General features: G+C 38.8%; 1 protein-coding gene across 7 annotated transcripts in view; it reads right to left on the reverse strand.

Annotated features, from left to right (window-relative positions):
* Positions 1-18,498, reverse strand: part of LOC134217768 (uncharacterized) — a 529,775-nt gene that overhangs the window by 118,405 nt on the left and 392,872 nt on the right. For all 7 annotated transcript variants that reach the window (XM_062696579.1, XM_062696580.1, XM_062696578.1 and 4 more), the window contains exon 2: positions 158-346. In XM_062696579.1, coding sequence (XP_062552563.1) covers positions 158-346 — 189 coding nt within the window. The remainder of the gene's footprint in view (positions 1-157; positions 347-18,498) is intronic.

Genomic DNA, 18,498 nt, shown 5'->3' on the forward strand with positions numbered 1-18,498 from the left:
CTTGAGGTTTTACATGGACCCAATTTCACGGACCGAATTGATGACGGCCGTTCGGTTTTGGTAATGGAGATGTTAGGAAAATCGGCAAGCTATCGAAGTGGATTAACGCTTTCGGCGAATTGTGGAGAACGTTCATGTAATGGCAGATTGGGCTTACCACATTGATGAAGATGATGTCATCGTCGTTGCAGATGGCTAGGTACGGGGAGCTTCCAAATTCGTTGAGTCCAGAAACCGGCTGCTTGGAGGCGCACTTGCCCATAGGGAGCCGGTGTCCTACGAGGGGATGGACAGTGTCACTGAGGGGGGAATTTCCCGCGGTGTCGGCATCAAGGCAATGTTGAAACTGTTGAAGGTAATCGATGAAAGTGGAGATTGTTATTTTATTTTGTAAGGGTAAGGTGAGGTTGGATTTAGTTCAACGTATTGAGTAATTTCATGTTATGGAACAGACCAAGCGTGACCCATGCGATTACGCGCAAAAATAAGCAAAATTAAAATAGGTTAGCTCCGAAGCAAGTAAAAACCAGATGCAACTATTGTGTTTAGATTATTTACGTGCGTTAGAAGAATTTTCAGAAAATAGAGATTAACAATGGATATTAGGATGGATGGGAACTATGGATTAGTAAAAAGGAAATTCCTTTTTTGAATATTATTTGCATGTTTTTTTCTTTTTTATATAAGTATATGTGGAGTAAGTAATACTTTGGAATCCAAACAAATCATATCCTAATAATATTTTGTTTATCGTATGATTGCTGAATGATATTCACACGATATTTGATAGACCATCTGTTGACCTGACAAATTGATCATACAGTAATTCTGGATGTCCGGGACGCCGAATTGTGTTTAGAAGTTTAGATTTTATTTATTTATTTTATTTAGTTAGATTTTACCCTTCATTCAGTCCCATGATGGCCCATTTACGTTTTGGCTAGAATTAGCCAGCTGCCATTGTAGCCAAGAAGTGCTATAATTATTATTATTATTTATTGGCGACACTTTACCAATAACAATGGCATTCGTGTCGTAACTGAGATAGTGCTATAATGGAACTACAATAGTGGAGTCCAATTGATCCCAATAAATCTGAATCCATCAAATTGTCCTCAGTTCCATACAATAGAGTAATTTTGGGTGATTATCAACTAGAAACTGAAGATGAAGGAAGTGTTCACCACTGACATTGGTTGTATGAAGCTAGCCAAAATCATGACTGAAGAAGGTGTGCGTCGACTGACAATTGGCATCAATAGAAAAGTGCGAGAATTTCTTCGAAAAAAACGATGCATGATTCTAGTTTTGAGAAAAACGGTTGCAAATTTTTTCAATATTTTTTCGTCCCATACAAATCGTATGGAAATTTAAAAAAATACTTATTTTCTGTGAATACATTTTTTTACAAAAAACGTACAAATTATAATTCCCGCAAAGCTCTAAAACCAGAGCATTTTTCGCCATAGTCAACTCAAATTTGACAAAAATGTCACTTATACCCCTCTGCTTCTAACCCCCTCATTTTAGAACAAAATCCAGATGTCGCACATGTCGGGGTAGGGCTTCACTGTACCGCTTTCTCCCCCTGGCCGGAGCCAAACATTTAAGATTATGGTTATGTTCGTTTCTGACCTTAGCCTGAAAGCCTAAACACCAGAATTTTTTTTTTCGAAGGCCTGAAACATGTGCTGATTGATAACATATTTAATTAATTAATTTAATTTGGGCCTTTGGAATAAAATGCTATAATTATCTATCATATTTAAAAGAATTCGAAGAGCAATTAAGTGAAAAACAAGTAATCTTAACAAAAGTTCTTTTTGCCTTCCAACAAGTGTTCTTGTCAGCGGCGCCGCCGAAATTTTTCAAATATAACGGATTGAACGGAATTTTTCTTCTAACAAATTGGGGGAGAAGGATAACCTCGAAAACCACCCCCAGGCTACGGTATGGTCAAAATTTTCAGCGGCGTGCCAGTCAAAAATGGTGGCGGTGGCGCATAAAAATCATCGACGGCCGCGGCGTGGCGGCGCACAGCTCTAGGGGAAGAGGCCCCAAAACGCCCCCGGGGCAAAACGCCTTTTGGGTATTCCGTCATATTTACCCTTTTTAGTATGACCGTAACGAAACTAGACCTAAAATAATGTAGGTTAGGCAAAAAAGTGCCATAATAATAGATAGGAAGGTCTAACCTACAATGTACTACGCGTCTCCACGCACAATCTATACTAGAATGCTGACCCGCCGACGCGTGGTGCGTTGTTCCCAAAGAGCTGTCAGCTTAAAGGCAACGAAATATCACCACTTTTTTGAAATGTAGATATTATCAATATGATTGAGATTTTCTACAATTTTTAATGGCATCAGCTAGCTATATTGTTCAACTGTTACATGAGGTAAAAATACCCATGAAAATCGATACAGTTAAGAAACTAGAGCAGTCTTTGATTAGCTAGGGCATATTGCCCCTCCTTCCCCTACATGTGTTACGCAAATCATACCTCGGTTGAATGAATGGAACTATCATTTCATGGCATTAAATTTTATTTGATTTAGAAAAATAATGTGCATCCATATTAAACCAAAAACTATCTGTTTTATGATCAGTTAACCTGATATAGAATCAATATGGGGCCCTCCTTAGCTGTAAGGTAAGACGCGCGGCTACAAAGCAAGACCATGCTGAGGGTGGCTGGGTTTGATTCCCGGTGCCGGTCTAGGCAATTTTCGGATTGGAAATTATCTCGACACCCTGGGCATAAAAGTATCATCGTGTTAGCCTCATGATATGCGAATGCAAAAATGATAACCTGACTTAGAAACCTCGCAGTTAACAACTGTGGAAGTGCTTAATGAACACTAAGCTGCGAGGCGGCTCTGTCCCAGTGTGGGGATGTAATGCCAGTGAGAAGAAGAAGAAGAATCAATATTTTTATGTTAATCAACTTAATTATTGGTTTGATGGTCATAGTTTTAACAATCAACAGTAAATGTTGTGTTTAATGTTAGACATACAGTCCTTTATTTTTATTCTGAAAACGAAAAATAAGCATATTAGGAAGCGATGGATTTTTTTTGTTGTGTACTTTTTAAAGAGTGGTATGTTTATAATTAACATAAATAAGGGTAAAAACTCGCCCAAGATCGCAATGGCAGTAAATGGAATCTAAAACTATGAAGCACTGCATTCAAAAATCCACACGAAATTACCCATCAGCTCAGGATTTACCTCTCACACGTGTTGCAATTCGAAAGTGGTGTCTTTCTGTTTCCCCTCCTTAAGTTACCTTGCCTCTCGCACTTCCCGGAAGTAGCTCCTGGTGCTTGCGGTCCCGATGACAGCACATGTAACCTCCTCCATTTATGTGTGTGTGTATTTGCAAATGCATGTGACTGGAGTGTCAGCTTCAGATCGCCTTATTCTTATTGGTTGTGTTTGAGCTTCCGGTTGGTCACAAGAAACCACACAGAGACTCTTCTGGTCAGATCCGAAAACAGATTATTTATTTACTTTCAATTGGATGAATAGAGTGTGTCGGTGAAGCATCTAATGGTGCGGAAGCCGGATCCGTCCTGCTGGTAGTTGGGTATGAATGAGTTTAAGAATTTACCACTTTGAAAACGAATCCGATTCCCAGTCGGTTGATTCTGTATCTTGATTGGAAATGCTCTTTTCCACTTTTCTCCACTCGTTTGTTGACATGCATTTATTTTTCACAAACTTGATTAGATCTCGGTTTTTGAGGCTTATTGGAGTAGAATTGGCATAAGGATGGAAATGGAACAGTGTGCGAGGGTGTCAAATGGTCAACACCAACCCCAAAGAGATTCCTTTTGATGTAAGCTGATCAGGAAAGTTTTCTGTCCATTTTCATTATGGATGGGTGAGTTCATTTGACTGAAAAAGCATTCCATCAGCAACATCCTAAGCCTCTTTCCGTAGCTATCAGAAGCCAGCTCTATCTATTTACGTCGTTGAAAGGATCCCGCGAAAATAGATAGATGCACCATCATAGCACAGTACCCTTTTCGATTTGCATGTGCCCTTGCTGACTGGAAGGAAATTGATCCAATTGTTTTCCGAGAAAATATTGTGTTACGAGATGAAGCACATTTGTTCCAATTGCATTCGCCAGCTACAGCATCAGCATCAGCGTCGGCCGGCCCATTCCATCGATGTCACTGTCGCAACAGAGCGTCAAGTCACGGGCAGAAAATATCACGTTCTTGGAGGGTTTTACATTCCTATTTTCTCCGGGTCGGTGCACACTGGGGCAAGGATTGGAAATTATTTTGAATTTATACGGAATAGTGTTATGAATTTCAATGGGACATATTCGAACGAATTCCTTCTGGAAAAACATTCCACATTTTTTCGCTTTATACTTGTTCGTGCTCTAGTGATTGGTTTCTAAAATTGATGATATCACTTAATGGGCTCTCTAATGTTTTAATCTCATACGTAAATTTTCGGCTCGCATTTTTAACTTCCAATTAAAACATTGATTGATGCGCACTCTATACAAATCCGCCCAGCTCGTTGTTGGGGGCATAGAGTGTGATGTTTCTCGGATATATACAAGGTATACAATAAACAAGGTGGGCTCGCTTGACTGTGGATATACAACAGTAAAGCACATGTGAAGATTGGACAAATCAAGTATCCGAAAGATATTCAATTTGCCAAAAAGAGCTAACCGCGGTGGAGGTTGGTATTCGGATTCTGATGGCTTTTCCGCAAACGTTACCATGGTTACCGTGGTCTTGTTGTGTAGGGGTTATCACGCCTATCTAGAGAGTAGGAGGTTGAGGGTTCGAGTCACTCCAAGATACGTGGATTCTTTTTCGCAAATTTCATATCAATTTGTACATTTCGAAACAGCCAAACAGCCAAGATTTAACAATTAAAACATGATTTTTCTGCACTCGATGTTTCAATGGTTTTCTCCATATTTTTAAAGGGTTAGAAAATATCGCTTTCTGTCCAGTTGTTTGTTGAGCTCACCGAATGTCATTAACACAAAAGATTGCCATTTTCAGAAAAAATATATTAAGCTCTTTTAATGGATTGTATTCAACCGTCTAAGACGAATTAAGTACTCTCCATTTAATTCCACCAATTCTTTTCGATATCTTTGCAGATACGTATTTCGACCACAACTATGTGGTCGTCTCCAGTGTCTAGTAAGTCGAGTCAAGTACGAGACACTGAAGACGACCACACAGTTGTGGTCGAAATACGTATCTGCAAAGATATCTAAAATAATTGGTGGAATTAAATAGAGAGTACTTAATTCGTCTTAGACGGTTGACAAAAGATTGGTTTTAACATTTTACGAAATTCACTACTCACTAATATTCGTTGAAATTGTTGTCGAGTATGTACTTATAATAACCGAAATTCTTGGATTTTTTTGTGTATTCCGATATTTGAACTTTCACTTCTACTTCTATTTACGCAACTCTTGTTACATTCTAAATAACTCTGGCTGCCACTTACTTATACTTGAGAACCTACAAAACTCAGAGTAAAAACCAACGCCCTTTCGCCGATATTGCCCAACGGGAATGCGGCTCCGGCCCAGTTTGCGACGGTCGACGGGGCCTTGCGGTGAAGATGGATTGTTGGCTGCAGCTCCGTGCGGAATCGCATTTCCTGCCGATTCAACGGTATTCTTTCTGGTTTGCTTCCACATCTCAACGGCAGCAGCCAGCCCCGTCGTTCCCTGTAATAACTATCCGATTGTAATACACATCAGCAAATACCAATCGATAACATCTTGATGGCTATAGAGAGCGAGCGGACGAAACGCGGGAACGCGCTGTCAACCGGGCCGCAAGCATGGAGAGTTGTGAAATGAGATCGATTGGTTGTGAAATGTGTGCGCGAAACGAGTATTGGATTGGAGAAAAGGGTTATCGAGGAAATGTGTTTCTTTGCCTTTTCCTGATGGTTACAAGTTGTAGGGCTTCATTGGCCGGATGCCACTATCCGTTGTCGTCATCGTGGTTCTGTAGATTGGTAAAATTGAATCAATCAAGATTGAATGGGAGGAAAAGCATCGCTCTGTCAGTTCTGTGGCTCGGGGTTCTTTTTACAAAGCTTGCACCAATTTTAGAACGCACGCACATTGATAAGTTGGAGTAATGAGGATGTGAGACTTCTCTATCCGATAATCTTCTTGCCTTTATCGTACAACAAAGTTGTACAAAGACTTTGAATGGAACATCCAAGAATCGAGTTTTATTTATTTTCCAGTTCAACTAAATATTTGTAATGATTGACAGTGTACAAACGTCTGCATGTGTATGTTTTTATAAGTGAGTCCGATTGATATACAACTATGAGGCAGTGTTCCCTCTAAGTAAGTAGCTTAGTGTTCATTTTGCACTTCCACAGCTGTTAATATTAACTGCGAGGTCTTAGAGCAAAATTACTATTTTTCCTTTCTCATATCATGTCGTTAACACGATGGTACTTTTATGTCTCAGTAAGTCTAGAATATTTCCAACCTAATAGTTTCCCCAGCCGAACCAAGAGTCTCCCAATATTTTCATTGTTGGAAGGCTGCCAACAGCAAACAGAGAAGAAGAAATAATTCTTAATGAAATTTTGATACAATTTATTAAAAAAAACTTGTATTTAGAATATCAAAACCGTCAACCGTCTAAGACGAGTTAAGTACTCTCCATTGAATTCCACCAATTATTTCGATATCTTTGCAGATACGTATTTCGACCACAACTGTGTGGTCGAAATACGTATCTCCAAAGATATCGAAATAATTGGTGGAATTAAATGGAGAGTAGGTACTTAACTCGTCATAGACGGTTGAATACATTACACTGAAAAGAGCTTTAAATATTTTTTATCAGAACCGTTCCAGTGTCTCGGCTTGGAATTATAATAATGTCCGAATAATGTGAGTTCTAAAAACTTCAGAGCATATTTTTTCCCTTCCCCTTTGAACGAAGATTTACTGTCGCAACTTAATCATATCCTTGAGAAGGTTTAGTCTTAAAGAAAAGAAAACGCAATGCAGGATCAAATTCGTGACTACGATTGACTTTTACTTTAACTGCCGTATAAAATCAACCCGATTAGATTTATTTCCTTTTTTCCGGAATTCAGATGATTTTTGAAATATGAATCCAAAGAGTGTAATTGTCGCTAAAAAATGCAAAAAAAAACAAGAAACAGAAAAGAATAGCAATAAGTCTTTGTTCTCATTTGCGGAAGATAAAGATAATACTGCGTTCCATTTTATCTGCATTTTTATCTGTAATTGTTGTGAACTTTTCAAACTGCGATAACTTTTATATTTAAGAAATAAAAAATCATGTCAACAGATGATTAAGCTTACGCCTAAACATTGATAACTTATTTAACCAAAAACATCGTCGAAAACCGACTACTTCTCTAAATACAGGCGATCATTGTCCTATTCTGTTGCAGTTTGGGACAAACGCTTATTGTGAGTTGAGTTTGTCCCAACATTTACAAGAGAGGACAATATTGTTCTCATTGGCAATATTATTATTTTACATTCCCTGAATTTGACTTATTGCTATTGTGCGGTGCGGTACGGGAAGGCGTCTTGTTTGGAATTGTTCATTTTGTGATAAAGGTGTCTTTCTGAACGTAATTGCTAATGCTAGTGAGTAATAATTCGTGACTTCGAAATTGAGACACATTTCATCTTGAAATGCGTGTGAGCTCTCACTTCTCACACATCATTTCTCACTTGTTATTACCCACTTCTCACTTTATATTCTAACATTTTACTATGAGAAAAAAGAAGTGAAGAGTGATAAGTGAAATGTGAGACGTCTCACTTTTTACTTCTCATTTCAATTGTTTCTGCTCACTATCATTTCACTCCGAAAAAGAACTTTCTATATAAATCTCGGACACCCATAGTGTTATATACCAACCGACTTATCTCGACGAGCTGAGCAAATATCTGTCTGTCCGTGTGTATTTATGTATGTATGTGTGTGTATATGTGTGTGCACAAACGCCAAGAAAAACATTAGACAACTTTTCATACAGTAACCCTAAACCGATTTTCTCGCAACAAGTTGCATTTGAAAGGTGGTAGTTGTTTAGTATTGAATTTGATAACGATTGATCGTTGCGTTTAAAAGTTATTATGAAAATGTTACATCAAACTGTATTAGCGCCGAATAAGGTTGGTGTCTTGGCTGAATACCAGTAAGGCAGTATCGCTACTCGGCGAATTAATTTGGGTTTCATTCTCACGTTTTACTACGAGAAGTGAGAAATGAGCAATAAAAAGTAACAAGAGAGAAATTAGAAGTGAAAAGTTCTGATTTTTCATATCTTACTTTCAACAGTGAAGAGTGAGATATAAGAAGTAAAAAGTGAGAAGTGAGAAGCCTCAGGTATAACTTTCACATCTTTTGTCTCACTTTTCATTCCATTTTTCACTTTGCATATCCCACTTTTTAGCAGTGAGAAGTGAGAAAAGACAAATGAGTAGCGAGAAAAGAGACTGTGACGTCACACTTCCCTTTTTTCTCACGTTTACTTTTTGAATTAACCCTTGTTCGATGGCTACTCTTATTACCGGCCGCGCAATGCAGAACACAATATTTCGGCAGATCGCGTGATCGTTCTGCTGTCCGAAACAAGCGAAAACACGCACCGAACTCTGGTACAGGTTCCCGTGGGGCCTAAATTGGCCACAAACTCATTCTGACCAAGCCTTGGCAATATGGGTATCAAAATTCATGAAATTGTTTCGGAAGCATGATCTGATGAGTAATTGGACCATAGGTTGGTTTGACAACGGACCGGTTATCTTGGAACAGGTTCCAAAGTTGCCACAAACTCATTTCAAAGAAACCTTGGCAATATGGGTATCAAAATTCATAAAATCGTTCCCGAAGCATAATCTTTTGAGTTGTTAGGCCATAGAATGGTTTGATAACGGACTGGTCATCCTGGAACAGGGCCTAAATTGGCCACAAACTCATTCTGAAGAAACCCTGGCAAAATTATTATGAGTAATTGGAGGTCAACCACCATTTCACATTGATTAATGCTTATTTGCAAAAATCTGTTATATCATTTCCGGAGGAACAGAGAAACTTTTAGAGGAACTTCTGGAGGAGCTTCTGGAGAAATTTCTGGAGGAATGTTTGAAGTGACTTCCATAGGAAACCTTGGATGAATGTTTGGAGGAATTCCATAAGGTACTTTCGAAAAAATCGCGGCGGAGCTTCTAGAAGAGATTACAGAGGAAATTCCGGAAGATATCGTGGAGTCTATTCCACAGCAGATTCACGGAAGAGCTTCTGGAGCATTTTCTGGAAGAACTTACGGAGGAGCTTCCGGAATAAATTCCGGAGTATTTTTAATGCGTTGCATTGTGTTGGTAACGGAGTATTTCGTAGATTGCATACCGATAGCTGTTATGTATATCTTTATTCCAATTGCTTATGGAAAGCTATTTGGGAAATAATAGAAATCCAATCGGATGCTGGCCACGCCCATTTCCTCCGTTACAAGGAAAGGGAAGGAAATGATGATATGACATCTTCTTAACGAGAGGCCAGCGACTCACCGACGTCCTCAAGGAGTTAGATACTTGGGAGGGACATTGTTTAGGAATTATCACTATAAGCAAGTGATGATAGCATGTTTTTAAGAGCGTTGGGAGTAATTTTGCTAAGAAGGTTATTTTGACTCCGTTTTCTTTTAGGTCCTTCATCATGGGATGGGGCAAGGTATTTAATCTATGCCCTGACTAATAAGCCTAGGTTCAAGCGCCATTGCTCACCCTTTGAAACGAGATTTTAAATACTTCTGAACCCAAGTCCTTTGGGATAACATAAGAATATCGTTAAATAGTTTTATTGATTTCATAATAGATGTAACAATAACGTAGGAAAAACAACAGAGATTTTGAGCGCAATTATATTATTGGTGGGTTAAGATTATTTCATTCTCAGTCTGTAAAATGCAATAATGTCTACTACTTTTTTAACTTCAATTTAATAAAGTATTGCTCACTTCATTTTAAAAATTGGATAAAATGTTCCCCACTTGTCAAGGTTTTAAAACTTGCTTGGGGAATGTAGAGTGTTAATAATATTTTCTTCTTCTTCTTATTGGCATTACATCCAAACACTGGGACAGAGCCGCCTCACGGCTTAGTGTTCATTAAGCACTTCCACAGTTATTAACTGCGAGGTTTCTAAGCCAAGGTACCATTTTTGCATTCGTATATCATAAGGCTAACACGATGATACTTTTATGCCCAGGGAAGTCGAGACAATTTGCAATCCGAAAATTGCCTAGACCGACACCGGGAATCGAGCCCAGCCACCCTCAGCATGGTCTTGCTTTGTAGCCGCGCGTCTTACCGCACGGCTAAGGAGGGCCCCTAATAATATTTTCTAAATGGTGTAATTTATAAACATACCATTGCCCCTGTCATACTATTTGAAGTTACGACTATCATATCAACTGTAAGCTGATCTGTATATTTGGATAAAGTTTTTACCACTAGTCACTAGCACTGTTACTTAAAATTCACGAGTTCATCTATAACACATTTCAATTCTTCACTATTCAATAAAACTTTTTTCCGTATTTTGAACCATTTTCGACGGAAGAACTTTTGCGTAGAGAAAAACACGTCCACAACATACTTCGATCTTCCACTTGTTGAAGGCAAATGTTGAAGATGCAAACATTTTCCGGAGTATTTGTAATGCAATTATAAAGATCCACGCTGACCCACGCCGCCGCCACTGACTAAAAAGAATCTATCACGCCGCTTTCGATGAAATTTCAATCGGTTCACAGGTCTAATTCTCATCCATTTGACCTGTTCAGTAAACGACATTAACGGTCATATTTCATCGGCCAAATCACATTTTCTGTTATTAGACCTAAACGACATTTTCAGCTGCATGACCTGTTCGACCAAACGGCATATTCGGTCAAATTACCTTTCAACCATCTTTCCCACGTTATCTTTCGTTGATTGGTAAAAGAATCGAATATTTTGATCTATTCCGTCATCTTCATTGCCTTCGACTTGCTTAAAAAAAAATAATCTGAATAACTTAGCACAAGAATTACTTACCGAATTCAATGATTAAATTTTAGGTAACTTCTTAGAAATGTTTTTATAATTCAATTTTAAAGATCAAATCAATTATGAGAGGTACCGTTTTGACTCAAATTCCGAACATTACTCATATTCCGAACACTTGCTTTTAAATGGCTTTATTCGTGTAATTCTCTCCATAGGATCTTGAATTCATTTGTAATCTCGATCCTCAGAACTGAAAAGCAATGGAATTTTTAGTTTTAGGATGCAAAAAGGTCAGTGTTCGGAATATAAGTCATGTTTGGAATTTGCCAAAGTCGTACAATTTGGCAGTTTCGTACCCAACATGTTCGGGAAGAACGCCATAGAGAACCGAGGCGACAACCTTTTCTTTATTTCAAGATGTCTTTTAATCAATTCCATTAGATATCAAAGTGCTGAAACTTCAGTCGCCGACGAAGGACTTTTCAAGCGGTCTCAAACTGTTATACGCGACATAATTTTGTACGCCGAATTGAGGAAGATTATTCCTCGGTAATTGGCGCACTCCAGTCTGTGTCCTTTCCTTAAGAGAGGGACGCAACACAGATTTTCTAAAATGATCAAAAAAGCAGACTTTTAGCTTCTGGTGTTGAAAAGTCACTGAGAACAACTTCTTTAACTGCCAAATGTCATTTCTTGTGCGTTATAAAAATTGTATTTTGGCCATAACATTTGAGCCCATAGTAAGATCGAGCACATTTTAATAGAAAATAAAAAGAAAAACCCGACTTAATCCACCTACAGTGAACGCAACCCTTCTTACACTTTTGAATGGTTGTGTGTGCCCAGTGCATATTACAATTTCTATGCATATGACCTTCAATTGAATGTAAAATAACTGATATTATCATGCTTTTAACGATTTCAAAATAAAAAAAGGGATGTTTCCGGAAATTTAACAATTTTTAAAAAATACAAAAAGACTGCAGATTTGATTTGCCGCCTTAAATGGCAATATTACAGCTTCTGTTTAAGCCCAAAAGAGTTCAAATCGGGTCATAGACGGCTGAGATATTGGTGTGACAATTCTTCATTAGTAGTCTGAAAATATGTCTCATATTCGTATTTCACAGATATCTCTGAAACCGAATTTCCAATTGCAGAAAAAAAATGAATGGGTCCAATGACAAAAACATAGCTTTCGTTTAAAGATAAAATCGCATAAATCGGTCCAAGGACGACTGAGATCTTGATGGGACATATTTTACCAATGTGTGAAGTTGATACGTCTAATACTTTATGTTCGTATTTCAGAGATATCTCCGGAACCCAATGTCTAATTGCAAAAACAAAATACTATGGGTTCAATGGCAAAGTCATAGCTTTCGTTTAAAGATAAAATCATGCAAATTGGTTTACAGACGGCTGAGATATTCATGTGACATTATTTTGTTAGTTTTCTGAAAATGCACTTCATGTTCGTATTTCTCACATATCTCTGGAACCAAATGTCCGATTGCAAAAAAAATTGAACTCGTACAATGACAAAGTCATAGCTTTCGTTTAGTGTTAAAATCGTGCAAATCGGTCCACGGACGGCTGAGATCTTGATGTGAGATTTTTGTAACGCACACACATACGCACACACGCACACACGCACACACACACACACACACACACACACACACACACACACACACACACACACACACACACACACACACACACACACACACACACACACACACACACACACACACACACACACACACACACACACACACACACATACATGTGCTCAGTTCGTCGAGCTGAGTTGATTGGTATATACGACTTGGGTCTCCGAGCCTCGGATAAAAAGTCGGTTTTTCAAGCGATCTTTATACCCTTCTTAGGGTGTAAGAAGGGTAAAAAATCCATGACGAATGCTCTTTATTACAAGCAAATCGTTAAAGGATGAGCTTTTTGAACGTGTTTTGCGTACAAAAATGTATTTTGGCCATAACTTTCGAGCCCCGTTCCGGCGAATCTTTAATAGGGAATAACATTCCCTGACGATTGCAACTTGTTGCGAATAATGAAAACAATAATTATACGGTCTTTAAATAGCCACCGCAATAAAACATTTGAACGAAATTGTAACAAACAAACCAGAACTCGGCTCGGTCAAGATCAGTAGATATAAATAAAAAGTAACTAACATAGTTTGAGAAAAATGTCCCTTCATGGTATGAAGATTGAACGCAATGGCCTATGCCTACAGTGTTAATTGATTTATAGTGTCATTAAAACTTTCGTTCACTTTTTGTCTTGGATAAAAAAAGTTTTTATATGTATATTTATGTGGAACCCCTTTTTACAGGATTTTGTTCGAAACATATCAATGTGTTTGATTCTATTTAATCATTAAAGGATAAACGGCACCTAATGTAACTGTTTGGTGTGTTTAAGTTTTGGGTCTTCGAGTAAGAGGGTGACGAGCGGATTCGTGCTCTCACAAGCGTATTTACTGGCGATGGTATCGATTTTATTGAGTGACTTAATTTCAGAAAACGAGATATTATTCGATTACGGCACGGAGGGATCGATTTGTTCAAATGGGAGGAAGGGCTGTAGGCATTCATTTCCAAGTCGCAAAACCATTCACGGCAATGATGGGCGTTCTGCCTCCAGTGGGTAGGGTAGACAGAGTGCAGTTTGGACATACCCGAGACTTTTTGTTCCTTAAGAAATGTTTACTTATTATTCGTCCGAGACCGAAATGATTTGCACTTTTCCAAATCATGAATTTGAAACATGAAATTGAAAAAAATATTGTTCAGGGCTAAGTTCAGCTCATGAGGTTATGAGTAGAATTTATAATCTATGAGCAAGGAATGTAATTGTCGCTGAAAAATGCGAAAAACAAGCGACAAAAGAGAATAGCGATAACTCTTTGTCCTCATCTGCAGAGGATAAAGACATTGTTGCGTTCCATTTTATTTGCAACAAACATGGAGAGGTAATTGTTGAGAACTTTTCAAACTGCGATAACTTGCATATTTCAGAAGTAAAACACAAATCATGTGTACAGATGGTTAAGTTTATGTCTAAGCTATGATAACTGATACTGATTTAACCAAAAACATCATCGGAAACCGACTATTTCTCAAAATGAGCGGCAGGCGATTATTGTCCTATTCTGTTGCAGTTTGGGACAAACGCTTATTGCGAGTTGAGTTTGTCCCAACATTTACAAGAGAGGACAATGTTGTTGTCATTGGCAATGTTGATATTTTACATTCCTTGTCTATGAGTAACGAATATTGTGGTTTGAATTTCTGGAATTTTGTAAAAAAAAATCTCTAAAGGTCAAAAATCCAAAGTAGCAGGATGGGATGCAACATATAACAGGGACAAAAGTGGTTCTCAAAATATTTTGTTTTACTTTGTCGATATATGTTCCTCAGCGGAATGTATTTCTGTCCAAATTACATCGTTCACCCTACCAACATACTTTGAATATTCCCTTTCCGAAATGGAGCTTAAGCAGAATGGGACTTCCGCCGTTGCCTATCAAGATTAAACGCGGCCGATCCGTTCCTACGCCATTTGTCTGGAGCTGAGCCGTTTTCCAATTTCCAAGGAGGGGCGATTCAGATCTGAAGATGAGGATGACGCGGCGGAGCATTTATTGGTCGTTGCGATAGGTAAGGGAACCGTACCGAGGGTGGAGTCCAGGAAGCTTTTATCAGTTTATTAGCACCATCGGAACTGTCGAAGAGGATGGCTTACTTGGGAAAGTGCCTACCAAACAAACCGGCACGATGTGATGAGTTTTGGGGCTGTTGCTGGGAGAAACGCAAAACTCCTGATGGTGAATGAAGAAAAGTTTTGTCATTTTGAAAAGGGTGCCAATTTGGTATGGATGATTTGACTTTTGCCGTAGCCCGGTGACTGCTGTTAAATTCACCAGGGGAGTGTCACCCGTCGCGCGCCGACTTCTGGGATCCGGAGACATTCACCGCATACGGAGCCGGTGATAATTTTGCTTCCTGTTTAAATCGCTCCGGAGGAATGGAACGCTGGAGGGAATTTCTGCTAGATGTCAGTATCTTCTGGTTCGAGTATTTTGCCAGAATTGATACTAATGTGAGTGTGGTGCTTCCTGGTAACTGACGAGCTGTCGGTAGCATAAAAAGGGGATGGAAGGCAGTCAACTGTGGAGTAATTTGTGCGTCAGTGAGCAACGATCAACAGGCAGATATAGATCCTATTAGACAACTTTCCGGGGCTCGAACCAGGGAGAATTCTCGATGAGTATTTTGCCAGAGATTTAATGAATTTATGTTGCATATGGTGCTCGAGTTTCACAGACAATTTTGGGAAAATTTGAATGATGATTTATCCTGATAACCCTAATAAAGATAGAAACGGTTATGTGATTGTCTGGCAAATTTATTAAACAATTCTGAACTATGAAGAGAGCGATTCAATTGATTAGATTAAATGATTGAAAGAAATCTTATTATTTATATAGATATCAACGGATGGCAAGGAATGGTATTTCACCTGGAAAAAGTCCACTTGCATGCATAGTAAATTTCTAGAAGTTCAATGGAAAAATATTATAATATTAGTAGGTTTCTTCAAAGATGGCTTATGTGGCGGATGAGAGGATGCAATGTTCCAGTTGGAAAATGCGATATCAGTAAAAGTGATTTCAATTTCGCAAAAATGTTTGACCACTTTTCTTTCGTGATTTATAACAATGACAAATTGACGTATAATCCAATTTTCTATCATACCATATTATCATCATTTCCGCTTTTTACCTTTTTGATAAATATGCAGCACTTATATCCGTACAAATAGTTTGTACTCGCTGGCAGAAATATGCCACAAAACCCGAAAAGCGGATACGAAAACAATAACACTTTACCAGCAATGAAAATATTATGAATGAGAAAATGTAAATTGGCTTGCCATTGCACCAGGCCTCCCATAGGTTGAAATACCTTTCAACAATGGAAACAGTGACACCAAATGTGGAAGACAAACGTCAGTTCATTCCAGGCATGGACACAAGCAGTCCGATGTGCATCACAACCAACGAGTGTGAAATAAATGCAATGCGAGGGCCCGTAAAAGTATCGTTTTCCGCCTGCAATAAACTTCTGTTATTGGTTATGAAAAATGACTTCACTGAACAAAATCGTCACGACGATAATTTAATCCAATTATATGTAATTGTTGTATACCGGAGAATACGAGTTTTAAAGACAAGCTGACACAATTTCAATACTTTTCAGTTTCGTTCCTTGACCGAATTGGGAATTGAAATTGGACAATTTTCTCATCCTTTGACTGCTTTTCGATCGTCCTAAAATACCTTATTTCGAACTCATGTTTAATATTTTTACATATTTCGAAAATCGATTCTGTTCTAAATATTTTGGACGTTTGGTTGTGTTGCAATAATGTATAAATTATTTCGATTGAATTTGCATAACCTCAGATTCCCAAAGTCACTAAATGCTATGCATGTCGCCAGCCAAAAGTACACATCCACCTGCATAAACAAGAATTAATAACGGCAATAATAGAATTATTCAAATGTTTTATTACTTCCAAATCATAACTCGTGCAAAGCAACATCGTTTCCCAACGCAGGAGTTGAGTCGGCTACGAACCATACAAACTGGAATCCTCGACTCATGGAAAGGGTTAAAAACGCTGTGCTTTGTGTCTCTCGGCGAGAGGTTCCGGAACATATCGCGAGTACCAGCTCGAGCTGGCCTGAAGCAGCTTGTTATTATAAATTAATTCAGTCAAACAGAATAAAAAAACAAATGCACAAGCAAAAAAGGAACTAGGAAAATGTGGTCTAAAATGCCAAAAGCCTAATAAAAAATTGTTTTTGATTGAAGACAAAAATACTTGAAGATGATGAGTTCACCACCAAACTTGGCAGGAAGCAGAATTGTCATTCCCTAAGAGTCTAATAAAAGCACGCATATAACATTGCGGCTTAAATGAGCTAATCGAATACGTTCAGCAATATCAATTATTTTTTTAATTCTTTAGTTTTAAGTATAAGATAAGCTTGGGAAAAGATCTATTCGAGCAGCTATCCTTGTCCCTAATGTTAACCACTTGGCCGCATTTCAACCGAATTTCCTATTTTATTCAGTTGAGGTTTGCCATTCTTCTGGATTGAATCTGAATAGTATTGAAACAAAGGAAAAATGTCTAAAACGCATATTGGACCTTGATCCCCCGATACGGCAAGCTTCCAACAGTAAGACCAGGGAATGTAAGTGTGGCCATCGGAAAAGAAAAGTGTCATAAGTTTCCTATTATGACATCGATGCATCCAATGGAGCGCTCGTGCGACGACGATACAACGAACGGGTTCCAGCCCGAAGGGTGCCCTCGAGGGATCTTTCCCCGCTTTGGCGAATGGGTGGCCCAGCTTCTGCTCGGTGTGAAACGAAACGATTCGTCGACGGCGGTTGTGGCGGCAACAACGAACGGCAGAGAAAACGACCGGAGGCTCGCGTTATGATAATTTTTAACAGCTCCAACAATCGTTCGGAAAGGAAGCTGCCGTGGCTGTGGTGTCCCCGCTCTGTTGGGATAGTGCCAAGTGCCGGTGGGGGAGGTGTTAATCGTGAAGCTAAATGGAGACATGCACACGTGCCTGCCGAATGGCATTATTAACATTAATTTTCATAATTTCGTTTTCCGGGCGGAGCGGACGGTTTTGGTACTTTCAGTTCATTCCGCAGTTGTTTAAATAGATGATGACGTTTCGTTCATTTTGCATGTATTATTGACGCATCGGAATTTTGGGTTTTTATTTTATTTTCAAAAACCCTGAAGAATCCATCTAGCGGTGATGGTGCCTTTCTCGTGCATATAAAAAACTAGCTGTATGTCCCCGGCCTTGCTCGGAATTGCCGGTTTGATACGCAGTCTTTTATCGGAAAATGATACAACCAATTATTCAGTTAGTTGTTGAAATGTTTGTCTGTTAGTTGTTGAAACACAGTGCTCCCCCGTTCTGGAAACATTTGATTTCTAACTCTTACAAATTCTAGAAAACTTTTACATCGCATTTTACATTTCTTATGCCATGAAACCAAAAGCCCCAAAGATTGTTCAGAAAATATTAGTAATAGAAACAGTTGCACAGTGATTTTTTAAGAATTTAAAAAAGACGGATTTGGTAACCGACAAGATAGCGTCTACGGTCGACTTACCCTTTCGGAAGCCAAACTGATTACTCGATAGACCATCCGAAGCCTCCGTGCGTATCAACATCCTGTTGAGGATGATCTTCTCGAGCACCTTCCCTGCCGTATCAAGCAGGCATATACATACCGATGGATCCCCGAATGGTTTTCCCGGAATACCATCCGGTCCTGGCGCCTTATCGACACTA

Source organism: Armigeres subalbatus, chromosome 2 (genome assembly GCF_024139115.2).
Source record: "Armigeres subalbatus isolate Guangzhou_Male chromosome 2, GZ_Asu_2, whole genome shotgun sequence".
Lineage (NCBI taxonomy): Eukaryota > Metazoa > Arthropoda > Insecta > Diptera > Culicidae > Armigeres > Armigeres subalbatus.